Below are 18,220 nucleotides of genomic sequence, written 5' to 3' on the forward strand. Positions count from 1 at the left end.
GGAAATACTGGCAGACTTTATTTTCCTGGGCTCCCAAATCACTGCAGATGGTGACTGCAGCCATGAAATTAAAAGACGCTTACTCCTTGGAAGGAAAGTTATGACCAACCTAGACAGCATATTCAAAAGCAGAGACATTGCTTTGCCAACAAAGGTCCATTTAGTCAAGGCTATGGTTTTTCCAGTAGTCATGTATGGATGTGAGAGTTGGACGATAAAGAAAGCTGAGCACCAAAGAACTGATGCTTTTGAACTGTGGTGTTGGAGAAGACTCTTGCGAGTCCCTTGCACCGCAAGGAGATCCGACCAGTCCATCCTAAAGGAAATCAGGCCTGAATATTCATTGGAAGGACTGATGCTGAAGCTGAAACTCCAATACTTTGGCCACCTGATGCAGAGCTGACTCATTTGAAAAGACCCTGATTGAAGACTGAAGGCGGAGGAGAAGGGACGACAGAGGATGAGATGGCTGGATGGCATCACTGACTCAATGGACATGAGTTTGGGTAAACTCCAGGAGGTGGACAGGGAGGCCTGGTGTGCTGCGATTCATGGGGTCGCAAAGAGTCAGACACGACTGAGCGACTGAACTGACTGACTTCACGTCGCATGATTAGCTGGGGTATAACCGTGTTCCTGCTGGTGGCATTCTCTCACTCTTCTTCATGGCTGTGTCACCTTCCATTGTTCACAGGTCACTTCCTGCCTCTGCACTCGCCTGTCCATGGACACTGTGTGTGCTGCCACGTGTTCTCTGTTGTAAACGGTGCTGTTTGGGTTTCTCCCAGGACACTCTTAAGAGGTGAGCCTGCCCAATCACCCTGTGGCTGAAAATTGTCACCTTTTCAGGGCACGTCTCTACTGTTCTTCACTAGTTGTTACTTCCCAGCTGCACCATAAATTAGTTCCCTTTTTTCTCTATGGCCTCTCCACCATTTATTCTTTCCTCTTTTTTTTTTTGTATTGACTTTTTGATGATGGCTTTTCATATGGAACTGGTTTATTCCTTTTCAAATTAAAATTTCCTGTGTATGGATTCACGACATTGAGCATGTTTCATGGACGTTTTAATCTGTTAACAAGGAAACTAGCATTTACCAGTTGTCATTAGTTTTCAAGTCTTTTGCAAAAAATTATTTTTGATTAGTTGTATGAAAATTGTTTGACAGCAAGTATCGTTTACAGTCTAGTATTCCTTTTGAATCAAAAGGAATAGGCTTTAGGCTCCTGTGGTTGGAAACAGCCACAAGACGGCAGCATTTCTTCATGCTCCACTCTGGTACTATGCTAATGAAAGCCTTGGGGTCAGTTTGACTATCTGACTCTACCTTAGGTTGAATATACCAGCTGGAACCACCATCAGCTTATGTCTTATTATTTCTTTTTTTTTTATTATTTTTTTTTTAGATTTTTCATTTATTGTAGTACATTTGATTTATTGTTGTGGAGGTTGTAGGTATACAGGATCTCATTTAGTTATACACATATACATATCTGTTCAACTGTTGCCTTCTTTTCACATATAAGTTATTACACGGTATTATGTTACTTGCTTTCCTATATAGTTGTTGGTTCCTTGTTGACAGTCTTATATATCAGGGTGATACATTACTTCCAACCTAATGTATCCCATCCTACCTTCCCCCTTGGTAACCATGCGCTTGTTTTCTAAGTCTGTGCATCTCTTTCACTTTCATAAATTAGTGGATTGGTATCAATTTTTGCATTTCACATAGAACTGATATATGATATTTGTCTTTTTCTGACTTACCTCACTTAGTACTGTATACCATATTGTCTCCAGATTCATAGGTTACTACAAATGGCATTATTTCTTTCTTTTTCATGGCAGAATCCTATTATATTGTGGAAATATGTCAGTTCCTTATCCATTCATTTGTCGACAGACATTTGGTTTGCTTTTGTGTTTGGGTATTGTAAATAGTGCTACAGTGCATGCTTGGGTGCATTTGTTTTTGAATTCTTATTTTCTCCTCTTATTCTCTTAGGAATGTGCCTGTCTGATCATATGAGAGCTCTATTTTCACCATTTAGACATACTTTCATAATGTTCTCTAAAGTGTTTGTTACCAATTACATCCCACCAGCATTATAGGAGGGTTCCCTTTTCCCAAGCTCCCCACTATACCATTTACTGTCAACAGCCTTTTTATGGAGAAGGCAATGGCAACCCACTCCAGTACCCTTCCCTGGAAAATCCCATGGACAGAGAAGCCCTGGTAGGCTGCAGTCCATGGGGTCGCGAAGAGTGGGACATGACTGAGCTACTTCACTTTCACTTTTTGCTTTCATGCATTGGAGAAGGAAATGGCAACCCACTCCAGTGTTCTTGCCTGGAGAATCCCAGGGACAGGGGCGGCCTGATGGGCTGCCATCTATGGGGTCGCACAGAGTCGGACACGAATGACGCTACTTAGCAGCAGCAGCAGCCTTTTTTATAATCGCTATTTTGACTAGTGTGAGGTGACATTTTGCATGTCTCTAATAATTCACCATAAATGAGCGCCTTTCATGGAATTTCTTTTCACTACATACTGAATAAATAGTATTTTCAATATCTACTCCTACTTCTTAGGAGATATCTGTGAAGTTTAGGTGGAGAGGTCATGATGTCTGCACCTACCTGCAGATGTTTCACCAAAACAACAGTGATGCTACACACACTCTCTCACACACACACACACTCAAGGGTGTTCAAGCCTATGTTGATTTATAAAGTATTCCACCTGGGTGAACAGTATGTGGGAGATCATTGCACTATTTGCAACTTTTCTACTGATGTGAATTTTTTCAAAACATAAAGTCCAGAAATATATGAAGTGTCAAGTGTTAGTCGCTCAGTCGTGACCAACTCTTTGCAACCCCATGGACTGTAGCCCACCAGGTTCCTCTGTCTTTGGGATTCTCCAGGCAAGAATACTGGAGTGGGTTGCCATTCCCTTCTCCAGGGGATGTTCCCCACCCAGGAATCGAACCCAGGTCTCCTGCCTTTCAGGCAGATTCTTTACCATCTGAGCTACCCATGTATATAGCAATTTTAATTAAGACACTGCAGAAACCTTTATAAATATTTGGGGGAAAAGTCAGCCTATAGATTTAATTTCTTGCATTTGAATGTATTCAAATTTTATTACCATTGTCTATGGATATTTAACACTAGCATTTGTGCAACAGTCCTCTTAGGCAGAGGGGGATTTTAACACACACATCCTACACACTAAAAACAACTGTACCATGTTCAACAAGACTGTTTTTTGATTCAGTAAACCAAGATTGACAGAGCAGCCAATTCAAGAGAAATGATTCCAGGACTTAAGTGAACTTACCACTTAAGGGAACATTACAGATTATACTAAAATGTTACACAGACTTAGCGAAAGGTCATCATTTCCTCCTAGATGCAGCAGGTTCACCATGTAGACACCTGTACATTAGAGCACTCTGAGGTTTTTGCAAAGCACACATTATAGATACATTTTCCATACAGTGCAATTTTTATTGTGTAAGACATGAGTAATAGTGCACTTAAATCCAACAGTCACATTCAAATATATCAAGAGTAAACTTCAAGTACCTGGTTACTGAAGAAATACATACTGTTATTCTTTTTTTAAATAACTTGTGCAAGTACAAGATTTTCAGTGTAGATGGTAATATATCTATAAGGATTCTAAACAAGAGAATGCGAGGAGTATTTGTTTAGAATAATCCACCTCTCTAAAAATATGTGCATTTGGAAAACTGAAGCAAATGTCTTGGGCTGACAGGCAGGCAGTGTTACACAACTTTGTATCAGAAATCACACATATAATATGTATACTCACAGACGGTTAAAGAGAACTGCTCTAGAAGACGGTGAGCTCTCACCGGGAACCATTTTCCAGGACAATGTAGTGTCCACACTGAGTCCTGTTATCTTTCATTAATTAAACACCAATGACAGTTCTGCACTGTGGCTCAGTTATAGGACATTAGTTTTTGTTTTGTTTTTTTGAGGGGATTTAGATAACAAGTTCAGACTTTCTAAAACCTAGCATAGAGTTTCAGAAGGTCTCTTTTGGGCTTCTAGTTGAAAGGAAGAAAATGCTGTGGACAGTAGACTATAAGGACTGAGTGAAAAAAGAAGTAGTTTTTATTTAAGAAACCAAAAATTAGAAAATAACCATTCCCTATTACCTGAGACTAAATATGAGTGTAGCAACCAGTCTTTTTACAGTTTTTTGTTGAGATGGTGAATTACACAAAAATACTACTTATAATAACTTAGTGTACATGCTCTGGGGGTGGGGGTGGGTGGGTGGAGTCTGTGTCATGTTTAAGGATAAGAAATGATTCATCTATGTTGTCCTGAGGTATAGGATAACCTGGATCGGATGGACTGAATGACTTCATTCTCTGGAAAATTTCAAAGCTTCCAGAACAGAGGATTAACTATTCCAAATATTGCCTATTTTTTTGGTCCAGGAAATACCTCTCTGATTAAGGGTGCTCGTAATAGACTTGTATCATTTTAATTCATAAAATCTGGATATGGGTAGACACTAAAACTGTGTCTCAAGTGAAGGTCCGACAGTAAGTGAACCTGATGCCCTAGCTAGGACTGACCCTTAAAGCAGCTACCCTTGAAACCAGGTAACTACAAGAGTCACATCTTTAAGCGGTTTTCTTTGTAATGTAGCACAAGGTTCCTCTTGATTTTCCGCTTCAAGTGACAATTACTGGTCAGATCTTTTCCATGATACTGATTTTTTTTAACTTAAGAAAGACTGAATCAAAGACTAAAATCTCACTTAATTTTATCCTTTAAAATGAAAAGCAGTGACTTATCTCTCACCTCTACAAAATCATGCTGCGGAGTTCAAAGAAAAGTTTTAAAATAAGATACATACAAAAGTAAGTATGTATCTTAAATGATTATTGTCTTCCAAAGTTTTCCCCAAAATCACTTTAAAATCTTGCTTCAAAGGCCTAATTTTTCTTAGGTTTAAAACAAGCTATAAAATTATTTTATTTCTATCAGGTTTTATAATTTCTGCTTATTTTCTTCCCATTTAATAAAAATCAAAACAAAAAATTTGAAACAATTACTGACAAGTCTTAAACCACCCAAAAAGTTTCAGCATTTTGATATAACCAAATTGTTTCTTCTGATTAAAAAAAAATTATTAATTTAAATCTAAAGATCCCTGTACTGCAGCAGTCCTTTGTATTAAAATATTCTTTGTGGGGGACTTACTTTTTTTTCCACTCCAAAAATGGAAACCAGCCTTCACAATGAATAAATACAGAAGATGCACAATGTACATGAACATGATTATACCTAACTTAAAGCTTGTATGGGGCAATCTGCATCCTCACTAATTGAGCCACTATTCTCTTCATTATGAAAGTTTTTAAAGCCGCCTTTATCAAAGACAGTTCTCCAAACTTAACCTTCAGTAAGTATCTTATTAATACATCCACTGTAATTATTCTTTTCACCCAAGGGATGAGTAATTTAATAGTATTACTAAAAACCCTCTTCAAAATTATATTGATAAAACACTTGTCTTTGTTAGAATTCTCAAGTTTGGGAAAACCTTAGTATTTACATTATTAGATGACCCCTTTGAAAGTGCATTGATACAAAAGTTTGTTTTTACGCCCTGTAAACAGAACTATAGTTTGGACAATCCCTAATTATAAATTAACACTAAAACACAAACTTGTCCAAACTGCTTATGATTGCTGTCTCAGTAAGAGAAAGAAAAAGAAATGGAAACACCATGTTATCATCATACTCTGGCTCATATGTGAAATGTTCATCAGGAAGACAGGTCTAAGCTGATGGCATACAGGTTCTCCATGACCAAGCCTAAAGAAAAAGCCCTCTAATGTTTCCACCCACAGAAACCTTATGGCCAATGGCCAACCAACATTACTACTGCGAGTTGGTTCTTTAAAAAAAAAAAAAAATCACTAAAAATTCTCTAGTTTTCCTTATGGGTCAGTTAACTGAGAAGAAAAAGGCTCCTTCAATTTTGAGGATCCATTAAAAAAGCTAGAGTGTTTCTTTTTTTAAAAAATTAACAGAGACATTTCACACAGCACACAAACACCTATAGCAAGAAAGTACATCTTTGCTCCTTCCCTCATTAGCCTTTCTTTAGGTGAGGACTTGAATGCCCCAAGATTCTTAACTATAATCAAGAAAACAGGCCAGGAGTAAAACTGAGCTTAGAGGAGAAAGACAAATTTACCAAAAGGAAAGCTCTGACTGTAGATTAGTTGTCTAGCCTTTTGCTCCCAGTCTGAGGAAACGGGGGAAAAGACGTCTTGGCAACTCTTTTGGAGATAAGCAAGTGTTCGCCGCTTTCTGCAGCTTCTGAATGTGGCCATAGATTTTGTTAAGAGTTGATTTTGAAGAACTAAAATTTTAACTTGATACATAACTCTGAAGCTGGGTTCAGTTTTGGCGTGTTTTACAATGAAATGGTTATATATAGATGGGATTGAAATGATATTAAAGATTGCCCTTCAACTGTCCTTTTAAGGGAAAACTAAAATTGAAAGTATTTGTTAAAACGAGCAGTGCCACAAAGTAGAAATGTACATGGAAAGCACCTAATCACGAACTGGTAGAGTCGCAGGCAAAAACCAGCCTATAGCATAAAGTCATCACTGTTTCTATAACACTAAAAACATTTCAAAGTGGCTTCTGAAGTTTAAAACATACCTGCATCATGTTCATAAACTTCCACTTAAATTATATTTGCCTAATGGACGAAGCAGCAGAGTCAAGATAAATTTTCAAGAGGCTCAAGGGAGTAAGAAAATCTTAACCTTAGTATTAGTAAACTTAGAATATTTACAAACAACACAATCAAGCACACACTTCTGTACATAAACCAGTGCAGTAAGAACTTCAGACAAGGGCAGTGCATCTCTGGTTTAAGGTAACCATATTTGTAGCTTAATTATAACAAATTAACATCTATTCTAAATGATGGTTTAATGTTACATCCAGCATTTGACACACTTAAAAGGTAGACCAAAACCCTGAAGAACCAATTCGACACTACTGACACCTTATCAGTAACAAATTTCTCCTTTATTTCTAAATTGCACGTACTTTTAGTGTCTATGGTTAAAATAAATTTACTACTTCTTAATGTAAATACCAGAGAACTTTAGCTGTTGCCCTTGTAAAAATAATTTACCTTGAATAAATATTCAGCTTTTGCTTTCTTGACAAACCAGAATGAGGACATGAATGCAGCTCTTGTCAGTCCAAAACTGTTTTAAAAGAAGAAGGGTGATTTTATGCGGCAAAGATATTGGAAATAGCATGTTAAACACAAAAGTCTCGGTTTACCAGCAATTTCAGGTTTGAAAAATATTTCTATATTTGGAGTGCTTAAAAAGTCTGGTCCTTTTTTAAACTAACAAATATTCTCTAAAGAGATTAGTCATATCCTTGACTGGTCTGGGGCATTGTAGAGGCAGAGAAAAGCTTACAATGAAATGGTGTATAACACAAATGGCATTAAATAGGTCACCTGTTTCACATAAAATGACTAGCACCTCCTTCCTGCTCCCAAAGTGAAGAGCCCCACCAGGCCACATGGAACATGAGTAATTATAGTAAGTTTCATTCATAAGGTATTGAGGAGCCCATTACATTAGAAGGTTCTCACTTCTAAAGCCTTACGTTCAAGGCTAAATATGTGATGGTGAACTGAGGGCAGAGGAGACAGAGGTGGGCTACCAGTCTGCACGGTCCTGCGAGGGCTGCCGTGGGTAGGATTCAGGGGCTCTCCTGCACCCCATCCTCAGTCTCCAGTTCTGCCAACTGCCTCCTAAGGAGATTTACTTTCGCTTGCAATTCCTTGTTGTATTCTATGATGTTAACCATTTCTTCATATGCTTCATCCAAATACTTGGAGGATCTGTTCCAGCGTAAAAAAATACCTATTGAATCCATGAAAGAAGAACAGAAGGGAAAAAGATGCACACCATGGATTAGCATTATACTTGTTGTGGTTAATACATAATCCCGTGTATTATAACCCTTTGCTTTTTTCACAGTTCACATCTGTGTTTTATTATACTCTAAAATGTACAGCAATCTGAGATACTGAAAGAGTACAGCTGAATAGTGTACAAGAAGTCACCATGTACATGCTTGTTTTTCAAAAAACCCCATAACATTATGAAACAGATCAAAATGCAGTTCTGGTTATATTCAGGAATACAAACTATAATCATTTACAATGCCATAAACTCCACACTTTCACAATACAAATATTCTTTTTTTAAACAATTACAGAACTTTATCCGAACCTGTAAGACCTCCTATAGGTGTGAAATCATTTTCAGTGGGAAAGTGGCAGTTAGAGCAAAAGCAGAACCACACAAATTGTTTAAAAAGCCGGAACTTCAGCACTCTCTCCCTCTCTCTGTTTCTAACAGACCGTCTTCCAATTCTGTAGGCAACTGCTTTTTTCCCCAGATAACATTAATTATCCTTTTATTATGGATAAAAAGTCATTTTCTCCTGTACATACATATATGTCATTGATATCAGCTCAAAGTGATGGCTTAACGGTATTCAAGTCAGGAGGTACAAATGCTTCCAGAATGCAGCATGCATGTACCAACAGCAACTTACCAGTAGCTGGTAAGTTCACAAAGATTTTATGAGTTAATAGAACACTTTCCATAAACCAAACTGCCATGCACCCTAGAGAGTCCTTCTGTATGCATCCGAATACTACTTACATTCTTATCAGAGAAGGAAGATAGAAACAGACTAAAGACCAACCTTGTTGATTTTTCTATTGCATGTATTTTTAAAATCCTGCTCTTCGATACAGGAATTACTTACTTTTAATGGTTAACTTCGGTGCAGATATAAACAGCAGAGAGACATTTTAAGGCCTCAGTGGTGTTTTTCTACAATCTATATACTTACCATGAGAATATTTTTATCCAACTTAGAATTTCATCCAATTCTAAGCTGAGGAGGCACTAAACATACAGGGAAACCTTGTTCTTAATGGAGCAGCAGGAGCACATCCATATAAAAAAACCTTCTTTTATCACTTAATCCCTGAACTTTCAATGATTTGTAAAAACCAGTTAAATTGTCCTTCAGGAGCCATCTGGCTCTCCAGTTTGCCTTTCCTCCCAAATAACTAGTTTCTCACTTCTGTTATTAAACATGACAGTGCTCTTAGGTAAACGGTCTCAGAGTTCCTGAACAAGAAGTACAGCTGTTATCTCTCATTTACGCGGTCACTTCTCCTGCGCCTGTGCCTGACTGCACAAGTAAGGAGAAACACCGAGCTGAGGCTCAGAGCCCCGGGAGACTCTAAGGGTGAGGCCACTTTCCCACAGTGCTGAACATGGGACCCCTCGACCGATAAGATTAGAAGCCTAAGCTGAGCGGGAGGAGGCAGCTAATGACAGCTATCCCATGCAGAACAAGCCACGAGAGCTGACAGCCAGAGGAGCGACAGAAATAGGCTCCGTGTCAAACCCAGAAAGGAAAGCAACCTGAGACCCCCTCACACATAAAACGGGCAGACAGTTTCCACAAAAGACTTGCCCTTGAAAGTCTCACACAGGAGAGCACAGTAAAATAACAGATGTGGATGGTACTTGAGTTTACCAAACAGCTGCCATTCCTGTGTGTATGCCCTTGTTGTTTTACATAAAGATGACTACAAATGTACTTACCACCTTCAAATTGATTAAAAAGAAATTAAATGGTATGTTATACCCTTTGTGTAATGAATAGATAATATATTTTAGATAGGTTTTTGGTAATTTTTTAAAAAACAAACTTTAGTATTTAAGGTATGCGAACTGACTCATTGGAAAAGACCCTGATGCTGGGAAAGATTGAAGGCAGGAGGAGAAGGGGCAACAGAGTTGGATGAGATGGTTGGGTGGCATCACCGACTCGATGGACATGAGTTTGAGCAAGCGCCAGGAGTTGGTGATGGACAGGGAAGCCTGGCGTGCTGCAGTCCATGGGGTTGCAATGAGTCAGACACTACTGAGCGACTGAACTGACTGCATTCTCTATTTAAGGAGATAAGCTTCAGAATCTGAAAGCAATGCAGGTAAAAACTCTTCTTTAGATATGAAAATCAAGTCTGGATTATTCCACTTAAACAAGACATCTGCATTACTGCCTTGATGGATGACATTATGTACATTTTATGGAATCTTACTAAAATGGACTAGCTCATTAACCCTTCAACAGCATTTAACAGAAGAAGCTGTCCTAAAGACTAGCTGATAAAGGGAACAGAAACCATCTCCTAAGAGCTTACAATTTATTCCTGTCCCAACTACCTATCACTTTCTTACACAAAAAGTAATGTACTTTCCCTCACCCCCATTAGGATGACCTATCAAAGATGGGGGGAGAAACAGGAAATAAGTATTGACGAAGATGTGAAGACACTGTAACCCTTGTCCACTGCTGATGGGGCTGTAAAATGGTACAAGTGTTACGGAAAACAGTATGGCTGTTCTTCAAAACACTGAACAAAGAATTACTGTATAATCCAGCAATTCCAGCATCAAAAGCAGGGTCCTGAAGAGATATTTGCATGCCTGTGTGCCAAAAGGTAGAGGCAACCCAGGCGTCCTTTGACATATGAAAGAATAAGCAAAATGTATACACAAATGAAAAATTACTCAGCCTTAAAAAGGAAATCCCGTCACACGCTACTACATGGAAAGCCTTGAGCACAATAACTGCGTTCAGTGAAATGATGCAGTCACAGAAGGACAAATACTGTATGGTTCCACTTAGGTGAGGCAGCAGGAGTAAGCAGAGCGGTGGCTGCCTGGGGCTGGACAGGAGCTCTGAGAAGCTGCTGTTCAATGGCTGCAGAGTCGTCAAGTTACACGAAGAAAAGCTCTGGAGACCTGTTTCACAACAACGTGATATACTTGACCATCTCTGTACAATTAAGTATTACGTTGGTCAATTTTGTGTTTTTATCACAATAAAAAGAAGTAATGTACCTTCTTATCTTGAGAAAATATCTGATATAAATAGCAGTATCCACGTACTCTTGTACCCACAGGCAGTCAAGAGAACATCCTGGACTATCAATAAAGGGTTTGCAAAGGATGCATGACTTACCCTCCCACAGCTGAAGACTCTGTGGAGCAACAGACGGCCAGATGACAAGGTTGTTGGCTTCAAAGAGAGGGTTGGTGAGCTTACTCAGTTCACTGGGCCGGTTGACCCAGGACCACAGAGACATCGTTTTCTGCTGCAGCTTCAACTTACATCTGATCAAGAAAGAAAACTGCCGTTAAACCAATTAACTTATGGCAACCACTATTAAATGCTGCTTCTAATAGGACCATTTCTTTTCTCTGTACATTGGAAGGCAGAACAAAATGCTGTCAAATTGAAATATCTGTCAGAATTTTTCACTGTCAACAATTACCTAAATTGAAGAAACAGAAAATCTCAACAGACCTATAACAGGTAAATAAATCTGACTCCATATTGGATCTGTTTCTTTTACTTTAATTTTTGTATTCTATTCCTTTTGCTACAAGTTAATCACTAAAAGGATGTTGCTTATAGCTTGAGGTATACATAATGGTCCATCTCTGGGAACTCTGCCTCCATGTTTGAATGCTAAGCTAAAATATATTTGTTTTGCTCACAGGAAACATCCTTACCAGGCCCACCAATGAATGGCTGCAGAAAAGAAGTTAACACTTTCCCTCCCAAATCTGGCTGGAACCAGGAAACATTTCAAACAAGTTACTTTTTTTAATGTTACCTCCTTAGCTCCTCCCCTTCTTTGTTTTATAAAAGTACCTAGCATCCAAACCCAGGCAAGACACTTCTTTGGGACACTAATATACCCTCTTCCTGCTCTGCTGGCTTTCCTAATAAAGTTGCTCGTCTTTGCCCTGACAACTTGTCTCAATTTATTGGCCTGTGGCGCGACAAGCAGTACAGTAAGACATTTCAACTGGAAGAAGTTAATCCTATCTCAACTCCATTCTATCATCAAAGAAAACACTCAGAGCAAATACCCTTGGGATACAGAGCAGTATAAAATATAAACACACCAATTAGTCAAACTGATCATGTGAATTACTGGCTATTGTGTATAGCCAAAACACACTGAGAAAAGTATGGTGACAGAATTTTCTAGAGCAAATAGTTCTAAATTTTCCCCCACAAGAATCTATAAGAAAATCTAATGTTGAAATATTTGCCAATTCAGCTTTAAAGTAAAAAAAAAAAAGAAAGATGTACTGCTTGAATTTTAAACTGGTAAAGATTCAGTGATTCCATTCTTTCGTGAAGACTGTTAATTGCTTACATTTATTATTCAACTACACGATGCCAGCTACCAGTCAAGAGACAAATCCTGTCTCTCACCCAGAGGAAGCCCTTAGATTGTACCCAAGTGAGAAGATGACCCGTTAAGCATCTTTTAATGACCATTCTGATATGAATCTTCTAATTACACCTATACACTTGATGGCGTCTGGGTTATGAAGCGAGACTTGCACTCTGGGCCTTAGGACAGTTTCTTGGGATGAGAGACACAATCGAGAACAGGAGCAGGAAGACCTGTACTGTAGCCATACTTCTGGTGACCAAATGGCTGGGTGTCCCTGGACAATCATTAACTTCTCTGGATATGACCTTTTTACTCTATGAAACTGCATGGAAGGTAGAATTAGATTATACATTTAAGCTTCTTACAGGTGTCACATACTATGTTCTTATAAAAGGAAAGTAACATTTTAATGGTTCCTTAATTTACTCAAAGCTTTTTAATCAGTGTATGGACTCATTTTAATCTAACAGAACAAAATCTAGGATATGCTCTCATCTAGCATGTGACAGGTTCATGATAAACATGTAGCATCTGGACTCATACAGAAGGACTCTCAGTTATACTAACAGTAACCACCACCATCTTTTAAATGTTGATAACGTTAACATAGAAGCAAATCCTCGTCTCTTTTAGGAAATAACCAAAACAACTGAAAATGGCCCCCACATGAGCAGTGTACCCACCTTTCACTTTCATTGTTGCCCAGGAAGGTTCCAAACTGTGAGGCGTAAGCATGCTCAAAGAGCATGATGAGGAAATTCTCATTAAATTCAAAAGAACAAGGGAACTGACGGAGTATCTGCCACACACAGTCCAAGAAGAGAAGAAACACGGGTGACTCCCACTTCTGCTTGCTGTTGCAGTAGGCTGACTGTGCGCAGCGCTGCTGGAATGGGTGACCAGCCTAAGAGAGAAGGTGGACACGTGGCAGTCATATCCTAGTGAGACCACATTGCGGCACATTAGTAACGATGTCACACAGTTGCAACAAAACCATTATATTGAACATCATATAATTTGGGTGACTGATCTTTAATGATTTCTTAGTTTAAGACAATCTTCATTTTGATATTTGGCAAAACTAATACAGTTATGTAAAGTTTAAAAATAAAATAAAATTAAAAAAATAAATAAATAAATATTAAAAAAAATAAATAAATAAAATTAAAAGCTTCTGCACAACAAAGAAAACTATAAGAAAGGTGAAAAGACAGCCTTCAGAATGGGAGAAAATAATAGCAAATGAAGCAACGGACAAAGAATTAATGTCAAAAATGTACAAGCAACTCCTGTGGCTCAATTCCAGAAAAATAAAAGACCCACTGAAAAAGTGGACCAAATAACTAAACAGACATTTCTCCAAAGAAGACATACAGATGGCTAACAAACACCTGAAAAGATGCTCAGCATCACTCATTATCAGAGAAATCCAAGTCAAAACCACAATGAGGTACCATTCACGCCAGTCAGAAGGGCTACTATCCAAAAGTCTACAAGCAATAAATGCTGGAAAGGGTGTGGAGAAAAGGGAACCCTCTTACATTGTTGGTGGGAATGCAAACTAGTACAGCCACTATGGAGAACAGTGTGGAGATTCCTTAAAAAACTGGAAATAAAACTGCCATATGATGCAGCCAAAAAAAAAAAAAAAAAAAAAAAAAAAGACAATCTTCAACTAAGGGAAAAGACAAGATTTCCAAATATTGGGCTGACCAAAAAGTTCGGAAAAACTCTAACTCTGTGGCCATCCCAGAACTTAACAAGGCTACATAGTTAGCCATAAGATCTGTGGTTGTTCTTGGAATATCAAATAGAATAATGGACCTCAGTAATAATAAACATAATATAAATCTTACTAGGTTGGTGAAATCTGGAGCAAAGTCAAAGAACGTTAAGTTCTGCAGGTACAAAACAAAGGTCAGCTCTCCCCTTCTATCCAGCCAGAGTGCTGTAGCCTGGAGTAAGCTCCATAAACCTCACCACTACATGGAGATAAATACGGGGTTTTCATAGACAGATTTCATCAGGTCACTCCTGATATGAATAAGTCTTCAGAAAGCTAAGATCATGGCATCTGGTCCCATCACTTCATGGCAAATAGATGGGGAAACAGTGGAAACCATGACAGACTTTATTTTGGGGGGCTCCAAAATTACTGCAGATGGTGACTGCAGCCATGAAATTAAAAGATGCTTGCTCCTTGGAAGAAAAGTTATGACCAACCTAGACAGCATGACAAAAAGCAGAGACATCACTCTGCCAACAAAGGTCCATCTAGTCAAAGCTATAGTTTTCTCAGTAGTCATGTACGTCAAAGAATTGATGCTTTTGAACTGTGGTGTTGGAGAAGACTCTTGAGAGTCCCTTGGACTGCAAGGAGGTCGAACCAGTCCATCCTAAAGGAAATCAGTCCTGAATAATCATTGGAAAGACTGATGCTAAAGCTGAAACTCCAGTAATTTGGCCACCTGATGTGAGGAACTGACTCATCCGAAAAGACCCTGATGCTGGCAAAGACTGAAGGCAGGAGAAGGGGCCAACAGAGGATGAGATGGTTGGATGGCATCACGGACTCAATGGACATGAGTTTGAGTAAACTCTGGCAGTTGGCGATGGACAGGGAGGCCTGGAGTGCTGCAGTCCATGGGGTCACAAAGAGTCAGACACGACTAAGCGACTGAACTGAACTGAATGTATGAAAACAAGTTCCTGTCATGAAGACATCTGTAGGAATACTTTTATATTAGAGACAAAGCTCTCCTTAGTTTCCCTCTCCTCAACAAAAGAACTGAACAGTCTGCCATCTACTGACCAAAGGAAATTGTCAAATCATTTGGCTCTCTGGCCTATCCAGAACCTGAGTATTGATGTTATCCCCGCAATCACATCCTTCTAGGTATTTCACAGATTTGTTTTATCTTTGTCTCTTTAATGGCAGCCCACTGCAGTATTCTTTCCTGGGAAATCCCGTAGACAGAGAAGCCTGGCAAGTGGACTACAGTCCATGGCATCACAAAGAGTCGGACACGGATGAGCACATACACAAATCATATGCATTTGTCTGCTATGCTCACAAGGAATGTAGCTGTGTAAGATCACCAAATACTTAGGAAGTCTGACTTAAAGGACCGCTGTCAGAGTGGGTAGATGTGGTAAACATAACAGCATTAACACATAATAAATATGAACTGTAACTGGAAGGGCTAGAAGAGAGATAATTCTCCTTTCAAGTTATGTCTAAACATTTGCTTTCAATCACAATTATATACTAAGTGACACAGTGCACAAACATTTGAATTAATCTCTAGCTTAGAGGATTTCCATCTATTTTACAAGGCCTTTATTTTAGCTGCCCTTCAGCATTTCATAGGCCAGCACTGTGCTGTGTCCAAGGAGTAAAAGCTGAACTTGGCAAGGTTCTCTGAACTCAAAGATGTCACTATATTTGGGTCTAGCTCGGGAATCAGTGTGACAAAAATGGATCAGTTTTATCTGTGGAGGAAGTTAAGGTCCCGAAGGCTTCATGAAAGCGACACTGAGCTGGATATTACAGGATGAGAAGGACTTCACCCTGGCTGGGGAGGACGTCAGGACGGAGCCAGGTGAGAAGACAGAAAGCGCTGAAGTACGCGCTCCCTACTTACAAGTCCCCACTCCTCCTCACACGCTTGTTTCTGTCTTTTACCTCAACAAGACTAGGCTCTGTGACACAAGACCGTGCTTTACACTCTTTGTGTTTCCCTGTAGGTAACAACAGACAACTAACAAGAGTTTGTTAGGGGAATAAAGTGCCAAATGAACAATCCGAGCAAAGAGGGAGACAAAAATGGAGAGGCAGTAAAGATCACAGACATTTACTAAGAGGAAGATAGATGAACTGTCCCCCGGAAAAGTAAACATCTGACTCAATCAAAATTTCAGATATCCATTCCCACAAACCAGGATCAAACACTGATTATAAGTAGTTCCTCTGTGGACAAAACAGCTTTTCTCACCTGCAGCCACTCTCTTTCTATTAAGGCCTCAAAGCCACGGATGGTCCTGCTTCTTGGTTCCAAGATGATCTGGGCCAGGGAGGTAACCTGGAGTGTGGAATCAGTTCCTTCTGTTCCATGGATCAGTATGGATGCTCCTTCCCTGAAAGGAAAATCCAGACAACAAATGGGACACTCCCAACACTGTCAATTGACTGCTAATAATAAACATTTCTTGAGAGTAACAGTTGAAAGCCTTTTGCATTCTGCTCTGTCTGGTAGGTTCAGATCTAAATAAGGTACATGAAGAGAGCTTCCCTTGGGGAAAATATGAAAGTATGGTAAGTCCCAAACTTCACTGGGCAAGAACTCTCTGAAACTTCTTTTCATTATTTTTCAGTTTAAGAAAATAGAAATTGTTAGATTCACAACTTAAGGATTTGTATAGAAAATAATAGGTCCTTGAGTACTTAAAAAATCTGTGTCATGGATGATGTGTGTACGTACAGTTCAGTTCAGTTCAGTCGCTCAGTCGTGTCGGACTCTTTGCGACTCCATGAATCGCAGCACGCCAGGCCTCCCTGTCTATCACCAACTCCCAGCGTTCACTCAGACTCACATCCATTGAGTCAGTGATGCCATCCAGCCATCTCATCCTCTGTTGTCCCCGTCTCCTCCTGCCCACAATCCCTCCCAGCATCAGAGTCTTTTCCAATGAGTCAACTCTTTGCATGAGGTGGCCAAAGTACTGGAGTTTCAGCTTTAGCATCAGTCCTTCCAAAGAAATCCCAGGGCTGATCTCCTTCAGAATGGGCTGGTTGGATCTCCTTGCAGTCCAAGGGACTCTCAAGAGTCTTCTCCAACACCACAGTTCAAAAGCATCAATTCTTCGGCGCTCAGCTTTCTTCACAGTCCAACTCTCACATCCATACATGACCACTGGAAAAACCACAGCCTGGAGTAGACGGACCTTTGTTGGTAAAGTAATGTCTCTGCTTTTCAATATGCTATCTAGGTTGGTCATAACTTTCCTTCCAAGGAGCAAGCATCTTTTAATTTCATGGCTGCAGTCACCATCTGCAGTGACTCTGAAGCCCCCAAAAATAAAGTCTGACACTGTTTCCACTGTTTCCCCATCTATTTGCCATGAAGTGATGGGACCAGATGCCATGATCTTCGTTTTCTGAATGTTGAGCTTTAAGCCAACTTTTTCACTCTCCACTTTCACTTTCATCAAGAGGCTTTTGAGTTCCTCTTCACTTTCTGCCATAAGGGTGCTGTCATCTGCATGTCTGAGGGTATTGATATTTCCCCCGGCAATCTTGATTCCAGTTTGTGTTTCTTCCAGTCCAGCGTTTCTCATGATGTACTCTGTATAGAAGTTAAATAAGCAGGGTGACAATATACAGCCTTGACGAACTCCTTTTCCTATTTGGAACCAGTCTGTTGTTCTATGTCCAGTTCTAACTGTTGCTTCCTGACCTGCATATAGGTTTCTCAAGAGGCAGGTCAGGTGGTCTGGTATTCCCATCTCTTGAAGAATTTTCCACAGTTTATTGTGATCCACACAGTCAAAGGCTTTGGCATAGTCAAGAAAGCAGAAATAGATGTTTTTCTGAAGCTCTCTTGCTTTTTTGATGATCCAGCGGATGTTGGCAATTTGATCTCTGGTTCCTCTGCCTTTTCTAAAACCAGCTTGAACATCAGGAAGTTCATGGTTCACGTATTGCTGAAGCCTGGCTTGGAGAATTTTGAGCATTACTTGAATTCCAGTTGAGCTATTTCAAATGCTGAAAGATGATGCTGTGAAAGTGCTGCACTAAAAATGCCAGCAAATTTGGAAAA

The 18,220-nt window shown here is 39.5% G+C and overlaps 1 protein-coding gene and 1 long non-coding RNA gene across 3 annotated transcripts in view; one reads left to right on the plus strand and one right to left on the minus strand.

Moving 5' to 3' along the window:
- LOC129649828 (uncharacterized) overlaps nucleotides 1–11,843 on the plus strand; it is a 33,304-nt gene extending 21,461 nt beyond the window's left edge. Inside the window, exons 2-4 of the long non-coding RNA XR_008713304.1 lie at nucleotides 695–802; nucleotides 11,109–11,521; nucleotides 11,709–11,843. This is a non-coding gene — a long non-coding RNA (uncharacterized LOC129649828). The remainder of the gene's footprint in view (nucleotides 1–694; nucleotides 803–11,108; nucleotides 11,522–11,708) is intronic.
- The window catches only part of MTMR9 (myotubularin related protein 9), a 77,767-nt gene continuing 64,113 nt past the window's right edge, over nucleotides 4,567–18,220 (minus strand). Inside the window, exons 7-10 of one of the 2 annotated variants that reach the window (XM_055577707.1) lie at nucleotides 16,397–16,538; nucleotides 13,085–13,305; nucleotides 11,168–11,319; nucleotides 4,567–7,971 (exon numbers count right to left, since the gene is read on the minus strand). In XM_055577707.1, the coding sequence (XP_055433682.1) occupies nucleotides 7,808–7,971; nucleotides 11,168–11,319; nucleotides 13,085–13,305; nucleotides 16,397–16,538 (679 nt within the window). In that variant the 3' untranslated portion in view covers nucleotides 4,567–7,807. Of the gene's footprint in view, nucleotides 7,972–9,877; nucleotides 11,320–13,084; nucleotides 13,306–16,396; nucleotides 16,539–18,220 lie in introns of those variants that run through there. The other variant, XM_055577706.1, reaches the window with a different exon arrangement.

This window comes from Bubalus kerabau, chromosome 4 (genome assembly GCF_029407905.1).
Source record: "Bubalus kerabau isolate K-KA32 ecotype Philippines breed swamp buffalo chromosome 4, PCC_UOA_SB_1v2, whole genome shotgun sequence".
Lineage (NCBI taxonomy): Eukaryota > Metazoa > Chordata > Mammalia > Artiodactyla > Bovidae > Bubalus > Bubalus kerabau.